Source organism: Sinocyclocheilus anshuiensis, unplaced genomic scaffold (genome assembly GCF_001515605.1).
Source record: "Sinocyclocheilus anshuiensis isolate Anshui unplaced genomic scaffold, SAMN03320099.WGS_v1.1 scaffold3418, whole genome shotgun sequence".
NCBI classification, from domain to species: domain Eukaryota; kingdom Metazoa; phylum Chordata; class Actinopteri; order Cypriniformes; family Cyprinidae; genus Sinocyclocheilus; species Sinocyclocheilus anshuiensis.
The window spans coordinates 19,987-28,894 of NW_015536713.1; the positions used below are offsets into that span (position 1 = coordinate 19,987).

At 37.8% G+C, this 8,908-nt stretch overlaps 2 protein-coding genes across 2 annotated transcripts in view; both read right to left on the reverse strand.

The window, feature by feature from the left end:
* Window positions 1-3,885, reverse strand: part of LOC107655316 (GTPase IMAP family member 8-like) — a 12,205-nt gene extending 8,320 nt beyond the window's left edge. The window contains exons 1-3 of the mRNA XM_016442778.1: window positions 3,839-3,885; window positions 3,331-3,363; window positions 2,338-2,973 (exon numbers count right to left, since the gene is read on the reverse strand). Coding sequence (XP_016298264.1) covers window positions 2,338-2,973; window positions 3,331-3,363; window positions 3,839-3,860 — 691 coding nt within the window. The 5' untranslated portion in view covers window positions 3,861-3,885. The remainder of the gene's footprint in view (window positions 1-2,337; window positions 2,974-3,330; window positions 3,364-3,838) is intronic.
* A 237-nt stretch (window positions 3,886-4,122) lies between these two features.
* The window catches only part of LOC107655344 (transmembrane protein 184B-like), a 10,201-nt gene continuing 5,415 nt past the window's right edge, over window positions 4,123-8,908 (reverse strand). The window contains exons 5-8 of the mRNA XM_016442801.1: window positions 8,604-8,782; window positions 7,198-7,392; window positions 6,388-6,414; window positions 4,123-5,630 (exon numbers count right to left, since the gene is read on the reverse strand). Coding sequence (XP_016298287.1) covers window positions 5,434-5,630; window positions 6,388-6,414; window positions 7,198-7,392; window positions 8,604-8,782 — 598 coding nt within the window. The 3' untranslated portion in view covers window positions 4,123-5,433. The remainder of the gene's footprint in view (window positions 5,631-6,387; window positions 6,415-7,197; window positions 7,393-8,603; window positions 8,783-8,908) is intronic.

Consider the following 8,908-nt stretch of genomic DNA (forward strand, 5'->3'; position numbering starts at 1 on the left):
AATGTAAAATATGTGAAAAATAATGTGTTTTTCGAACAACCTAGTATGAGAGCCTGTTCTAGTACACCCCCAAAACAAAATCAAGACTTTGTAAAAGAGCATATTAGGACCCCTTTAACTTTAACTTAACTTGTCTAGACAATATCTGTCCTCTCTCCTCCAGGCCAGCATGGGCTGCCCCTTCTAACCCCTGGTTATCCGATGTTCTTCGTGAGCATCGGACCAAACTCAGGGCAGCAGAGAGAAAATGGTGCAAATCAAAAGATCCGTCAGACCTGAGTATGTATCAGTCTTTGCTTTCATCTTTCTCTGCTCAAGTCCATACTGCTAAATCTTCATAATTCCACAACAAGATCAACAGCACTCCAGACACACGTAATCTCTTCAAAACATTAAATTATCTCTTTCCCTCTCCACCACCTGTTTAAAAGCTGAGGATTTTGCCACATTCTTCACAGACAAAACTAAAACAATCAGCAGTCAGTTCTCAGCTCCACATACACAGGACCTCAAACCAACCACACCCACTGCTAAAACTCCCGTCTTCTCCTTCTGTCCCCTCACTGAGGCAGAAGTATCAAAACTTCTCCAGCCATCCTATCTCTTCTCACAGGCACTTTCCCCACTTTATTCAAGCTGGCTCGGGTAACCCCACTGCTCAAAAAACCTACATTAAACACTTCACTTACAGATAGCTACAGACCTGTCTCTCTCCTTTCATTCATAGCGAAAACTCTCTAACTAGTTGTTTTCAACCAGGTATCATGGTTTCTTTCGCAGAACAACAAACTGGACGCTAACCAGTCAGGTTTCAGGAGTGGCCATTCAACCGAGACTGCGCTACTGTCAGTCACGGAAGCCTTGCGGATTGCAAAAGCTGATTCCAAATCATCAGTTCTTATTCTGCTGGATCTATCTGCTGCTTTTGAAACTGTCAATCATCAGATCCTCCTGTCCTGCTGGATCTATCTGCTGCCTTTGACACTTTTAATCATCAGATCCTCCTGTCTGCCCTCTCATCACTGGGCATCACAGGGATTCCACTTCGCTGGTTTGAATCCTATCTCACTGGTAGGTCTTTCAGGGTGGCTTGGGGAGGGGAGGTATCCAAAGCACATCAACTGGTCACTGGGGTTCCTCAGGGATCAGTTCTTGGACCCCTCCTCTTCTCCATATACACTACATCACTGGGTCCCATCATACAGGCACATGGCTTCTCCTACCATTGCTATGCTGATGATGACACACAGCTCTATATTTCATTTCAACCAGATGATTCAACGGTAGCTGCACAGACTAGATGAAAGAACCTCACCTACAGCTCAACCTGGCAAAGACTGAGCTTCTTGTCTTCCCTGCCACTCCAACTCTACAGTATGATTTCTCCATCCAGCTAGGTTCTTCTACAATTACCCCCCATCGACTTCGGTCAGAAATCTTGGTGTAATCTTCGATGACCAGCTGATCTTCAAAGACCAATTGCAAAGACTGCCCGATCTTGCAGGTTTGCATTGCACAACATCAGAAAGATCAGGCCCTTTCTAACGGAGCATGCTGCACAACTTCTTGTCCAGACCCTTGTCATTTCTAGGCTGGACTACTGCAATGCTCTTTTGGCTGGACTTTCATCAAGCACTATCAAACCTCTACAAATAATTCAGAATGCAGCGGCATGACTGGTCTTTAACGAGCCCATGTTACACCTCTCTTTATCTCACTGCACAAGTTCAAGACATTGATGCTTGTGTATAGAACAGCCACATGCTCAGCACCCTCCTACTTCCACTGACTACTACGGATCTACATTCTGAGATCTACAAGTGAGTATTAATCTAAACAATGCCTAAAACCTTGTATTATGTGCACTTCCTGTGTTTATGTGCCTCTTTATAAATCGCTTGTTGTTTTCCTCAATTGTAAGTCACTTTGGATAAATAGCATCTGCTAAATTAGTAAATGTAAATGTAATAAGAAACACGATGAATGTCACTGTTGTTGTCATTGATGTGCAAGCTGTACATATCTGTTAACATATCAAAAAAATTGTTTTAGGGTTTCATGACACTTTAAGATTAATGTGGTTTAAATTGGTAAAAATGTGCGTGTAAAAGACATATCATCAGTATTGGCTTTCCTAATAATTCTGCACACACTCTAGTTTCGCCTGGTCATAGTTTTTGTTGGTGCAACAGGTGTAAATATTTATCAAAAGACTGGAGATAACTAAGGCCAGTGTAGAGCTTACACCCAACTTTTTTATGTCAAGCTGGTCCAATTGGCCCCTGGTGTTTATTAATCTGGCATCAGAACTGTTCACAAATATTTATGAAAACTTACAACTTTTCAATCGTGAGTGGCAAAGAATTTTTCCCATCTTATCAGAATCATCCTCTTGCATCTCCGATCTGCTCTGATCTTCATCCACCAATGTTTCTTCAGCATCATCAAATATGTCACATGTGAGAAATTCTTCATTGCTTTCTCTGAGTATCGTCTCTAATTGCTGCGATATTCCAGAGAACTGTCTCTTTATTTCATGATCAAGCTGCAGATGTCCTCCTCCACATTCAGCAGTTAATCGTTGAATGAATTCATTAGCTTTCGTCTCTTCATCAGTCGTGATCACTATAGAGCGTTTAATGGCCTCTTCACTGAATCTCTCCAGCATATATTTCACTCTTCTCAGGTCCTCCTCGGTGAAGTCTTTATACTGCAGTGTGATTATGAAGACATGAGGTCCTGGATCAGACAGAAACACACACTCTCTCACTGTCTGTGTGAGCTGATGATCTGAGATGTTCGTCTGGAGCAGCTGAGGACTGTTGATGAGCATCACGTGTCTGTCCTTCAGTCTTCCTCCGACTCTCTCTACAACATCTGGAGGAGCTTCACTGTCAAACGCTGCTCGTCCTGAGATGAAGTTTCCCACCAGACTGTTTTCTGACACGCTCTTCCCCAGAAGAACTATCCTCACTGCAAAGAGTGAAATCAGACATTTAATATTCACAATCCTCACATCATACTGGAACATACAAGACATTCATACTACAAGAGAGACAAATGAAACACTGAACATCGTTTCACTGCCATTTTGCCTGATGCTTCAGTGACAAAGAACTTTTATAGATTTATAAGAGCAGAATTCTCAAACACATTTCTTGTTTAACATTTACTACACTGAATATTAATAGCTGATCATCTTTTTTTGTATTAAATGCATTCAGATATATAAAACACTGAAAAATGCAAAGTTACAGTCACTACATATTCATCAGAACTATAAAACAATGCACACTCTGTTATTACGGTCAAATCATTTCATTGACTTACTGTTGGGGCGTTCGAAATCTGGACTTCTTCTGCCTGATGCAAACACAAAAACAAATAGTTAATCTAGCCATGCGTGCTGTGTGGCTGAAACGATTCCGAATACATATCTGACATTTAAAAGAGAAGACAAAAAGGCAAAAAAAAAAAAAGTTCGACACATAACATTGAAACGACATTTTCTTCTCTAACAGTGTAGCACTTGTGTAGTTCAAAACCGCAACGCACACAAACACATCAGCGCTGTATAAATATCTACACTTAAATCACAGAAAAAGTATTCAAATTTCGATTCATATGCTGTATAGTGTCGTGAGTTTTAGTACCTAATAAATGCGTATATTTATACATTATTTACTTAATGCTTGCTTCTTTCAAAATGCTAAATTTAACAACTGAAAGAGTTTGATGATGAGGCAAGACAATCAAATAAAGGATCGATCAGAATCTGGTGGATCATTGACTTAAACATACTTATTTATCATTATTATTGTTGTTATTTAGATCTTACCTGTAGGCCTACTGTACGCCATTTTATCACGCTTCCTATACCTACTAAATCGAAAGTGACTGACATGAAAATAAAACTAGAACAAAGCGGCGTCCTCCTGTGGAAGCTTTAAAACACAACAACAGATTCAGCAGCTCAGAAGAGCTCACATTCGACAAAGTAATAAACCAGAAAACTTCTACCAGAAAACTGTGCTTCTACAGTTAGGCTATTTTACACGGCTGGAGAACTTAAGAAAGAAAATAAAAAAATGACAAACTAATTTTCTTTATTCAAATCTGCAGATATTTACTAGTTTTAAATCCAGTGAACCACATGAGAGTAACAGATGTTTAAGGCATTCAGTCATTAACTAGTTGCTCCTGTAGTTTATTATGCAGCAGTTTATAATCTAGACACTTCATGTAAATAAATCTTCACGTTACCCTGAAATACACATGTAGAAAGTGCCGAGAGGAGAGTGTGTGTTTATATGGCACGACATTATGATTCATAATCCTCCTCCTGTCTGCTGCAGCTAATAAACCCTCATTAGTGAGTGATCTGAGACGCCCTACACAGGCAGCAGCTTCACGTGACACACATGCAGTGATCCAGTTTGAATTAAACCAGTGATTCTCAAACTGTGCACTTTTAAATTCACATATATTTAATTCTGAAGATCATTTTACTCAAATGCTTATTCTTTCATTACATTCTAAATGTGCAGAAAAGCAGCAAACATTATTCTGTTTGCCTTTAAAGTTTAGTCAGTTTTAAAGAGAGGTTTGTTTTTGACTCAAACGCTGGTTCGGTGCTCAGTTGAGCATCATATCGATAATGAATCCAGACAGAGCAGTTCCAGCGTTTCCAAACAGAGGGGATACAATGTAGAAAAATATATATTTATTTACTTATTATTGGTTTGAACTTTGAAAAAATGGTTTGCAAAATAATGTGTTTTGGAATACAAATTATGTTGGGGGCCTGATAGCATCATGATTTATCTGAAGTATTTTTGATATTGATTAGAATATGATATAAATTTTATGAAGTGTGCTTCCCAGCTTTTTGCTAATGTTCTTATTAAGTTAAGTAAACATTATTTCTGGATTTTCTCTGAACGTCTAGTTTTTGAAATGTTTTAAAAACATTTTTCTCTGTTGTGCAATTAAGGGAACATTCCATTTTATTGTGCAAACATTCTGGGAACATTACTTTTGCAGGTTCTCTGAACATTCCGAAACATTAAAAAAAACGTTACACAAACTTCCAAAACATTGCAGGAAAAAAACATTCCATCAACATTTTGAGAGCAGAAGTTTGAACGAACATTCTAGTAACATTACTGGAAGAACATTTCCGTTCATAACCAGAACGTTCAGTAACATTAATACAGCGATTGTGTGCTCTGATTTGATCAAAGCTGGTATTGTTTGGTATGGTTTCAGATCCACTGGATTAAAGTATTTTCTATCAATATTTTGGCCACAGCATCGTCCCTCAAGGCAGCATACAGTAGTTTTGCTGCCTTCTGTCTGGAAGCACTGATGATGCCCAAACATGCTGTCTATGCAGGCACCATGATCGTGATCTCACTAGGGTTTGAGAGCGCGTCAGAACTCGTCGTCAGAGCTGAGCAGCAGGGTTTTCTCGTTGCTGCAGCTGTTGGAGCGGCTCAGCGGTTCGCAGCGGCTCTGCTGTGTGTACTGCTGATACGCCGGAGAGAAGTTATGGATGGCGTCCTGCAGCATGTCGCCCGGATTCATCGTCTCCTTCAGACTGCTGGAGATGCTCATGGGAGCACAACGACCTGAAACACAGACAGACAGAACGTTTTATTGAGCATACAACTGCTTGACAAAAGAACCTTTCTTTCCTGTGTAGACATTCTTCCTATTTAAATATGAAGTTGGTGTCAGTTATAGCCTTTAGTTAATGCCACAGCCTGACAAAACCATGATTGAAGCATGTTACTATAGATTTTTACACAAATCTTAAAATATATATATATTGTATTTCCAAAATAGCATCTGGACTCACATGCAATATGAGGCAACATTGTACATATGAAGAAAGATGCTATAGAAAAATAAATTATTCTTTAAAGGCTGACTGTAAACTTATGTTGTATCACGTCTCATTTTTAATAAACAGGGTTAGAGTTTGGTCTCAAACTAGAGAGCATTTAATTGGAAAAACAGCAAACACAGTCAGGATTTTTATATCTAAAACTAAGAATAAAGTCATTAAAATATACTTGTTACTTAAAATAAATGTAATCTAAAATAAAAGGTAAAATATTTTAACATTTTAATATTAAAAGTAATATAAATAAAAATATTTTTGTTCAGCTAGTAGCACATTTTTAGTTTGGGAACTAAAAAAAATATATAAATAAGTAGTATTTTGATACAAAAAAAACCTAAACTAAACATGATGAAAGAAACTGACTTAAATCAAATGAAAGGTTCTCAGTACAGACACACAGGATGTGTATTAAAAGTAAATTATGTATTAAACAAAGATAGCGAAAACATATAGAAAATAAAAATCCAGAGTAAACCTACCGTACTGGCCATAGACAGGAACACAGCCTGAGAGAGACAGAGATGGACACAAAACACAGAGAAACACGAACGAAACAGACAAAACCACAGCATATCCACAGAGAAATGAATATATTGAAATAGAAACAAACCCAGGAATGAGGGATGACAGACACGATAGAGGAAGAAAAATAGAAAGATCAGTCAGAAACATTGAAGATTTCACACATTTACAAAGCTGAAATACGTCTCTCACAGACTCTCAGTGCATGCCACGGCAGGGAAAACTGAATCGAACTGAAACAAATCAAATTGAGTTTGCGAATCATATAAACCGTATCAAATATATCACTACAAAAGCAGGCACCCTGGATGTCGAGTCTCTTGTCCATGTAGACCTTGTATGTGAACGCGTGTCTGAGCGCCAGAGCGGCGAAGAACATCTCGATGCAGATGATGAAGTTCTGGTAACCGGCGGCAACCGTCCCCTCCCCCACGCTGACATCAGGAGAGTTGATGCGAGGAATCGACACAAAACACAGAGAAACACGAACGAACCAGACAAAACCACAGCATATCCACAGAGAAATTAATATATTGAAATAGAAACAAACCCAGGAATGAGGGATGACAGACACGATAGAGAGTAAGAAAAATAGAAAGATCAGTCAGAAACATTGAAGATTTCACACATTTACAAAGCTGAAATACGTCTCTCACAGACTCTCAGTGCATGCCACGGCAGGGAAAACTGAATCGAACTGAAACAAATCAAATTGAGTTTGCGAATCATATAAACAGTATCAAATATATCACTACAAAAGCAGGCACCCTGGATGTCGAGTCTCTTGTCCATGTAGACCTTGTATGTGAACGCGTGTCTGAGCGCCAGAGCGGCGAAGAACATCTCGATGCAGATGATGAAGTTCTGGTAACCGGCGGCAACCGTCCCCTCCCCCACGCTGACATCAGGAGAGTTGATGCGAGGAATCGCGCCGCATTTCTCCAGAATGGCCAGCAGCATCCCTACAGCACACAAGATGATAGAGTTGTACTTTCGCCAAAGCATTTCTACTGTCTAATCCATCTAACACAGATAGAAACGAACACACTTTAACAAGACCAGTGAGTAAATCAAGATGTTTTGTTACATGTTGCAGAACAACTGTAGTTTTAGATTTATATTTAAGGATTATATTCATTATTTAACAATAATATTTAGTGAAACAGCATCCCTACAACACAAAAGGAAATACATTTCTCTGCCATCACCTAAAAAAACAATAGTATTTAACATGCTCTTTAACACGTCATTTCAAGTCTTATTTTAAAGTGTATATTTGTATAATAATGATACAAAACATAATTTTTCACATAACATTTAGATCTATATTTTGCTTTCATTTGAGATATTTAGATTTATATGTAAGAATAAAATTTATTAACAGTACTTATAAAACATCATCTCTACATAAAAAAGAGACACTGCTTTTATTTCATCATTAAAAAATACAATTGTTGCATTAACATGTTCATTAACATTAATGTTTTAGAAATTGTGTACTTTAATACTGAATGTCAAATTTACAAAAATTGAATTACAAAACTACTGTAATTTTCCACACAACATTCATCATCATACTTGCTTTTTGAACATTTAAAATTAAGATACTTAGATTTATATTTAAGAATTATATCAATTTTTTTATAATAATATTTAGACCAACATCTTATATTTTTATCATTTTAAGATTTTTAAATATTTTAAGATATTTATATTTAACATCTTATTTGATCATTTTAATATTTATTACAATTATTTATTAACATTTTAATATTTTAGGACTTTTTAAGTTACAAGTTTGTAAATTATTTTGAATTATTTTAAAGGCTATTTCTGTTTAATGAACATGCTTTATTTTGCATTCAGTGGCCCGAAAATGACTGTCACATGTTGATACTTTTTCCAATCTGCTTTGAGAAAAGATAAAGGGTAAATTACATTCAAAAGTCATCACTTTTGAGAAATCATCCTGATTTATTGAGCAAATCCTCAAGTTCCAGACAAAACTGCAAATGCAAACCTTCAAACTTTTCTCCAGCAGGGATGATTTACATGAAAGGTCCAAAAAACCTCTTTGAGGTGTTGTGTTATTTGGGGAAATCGCTTAAAATCAAATGTCAAATCGCTAGATCAAGCAGATTATGAGATGAAGGCTGACGTGATGAAGACTCACCCTGCCAGAAGGAGAGGAAGATGACGGATTTGACCAAGAGGAACTTCAGCATGGGGCCGTACGGCTCCAGCAGATCACGAGTGGCCAAGTAGAAGAGGAAGAGAGCGTAGAGAGAGAGACTGACCGAGATGTTATAGATGACGGTCACGTATAAATACAGAGACACAGAGAGAGATGCGCTTTACGATCAGGCTTTAATAAAACACTCACTGATGTCTGTGTGTGTGTGTGTGTGAGAGTGTGTGTGCGCGTGTGTGTCCGCGTGCGAGTGTGTGTGTGAGAGAGAGAGAGAGAGAGAGAGAGAG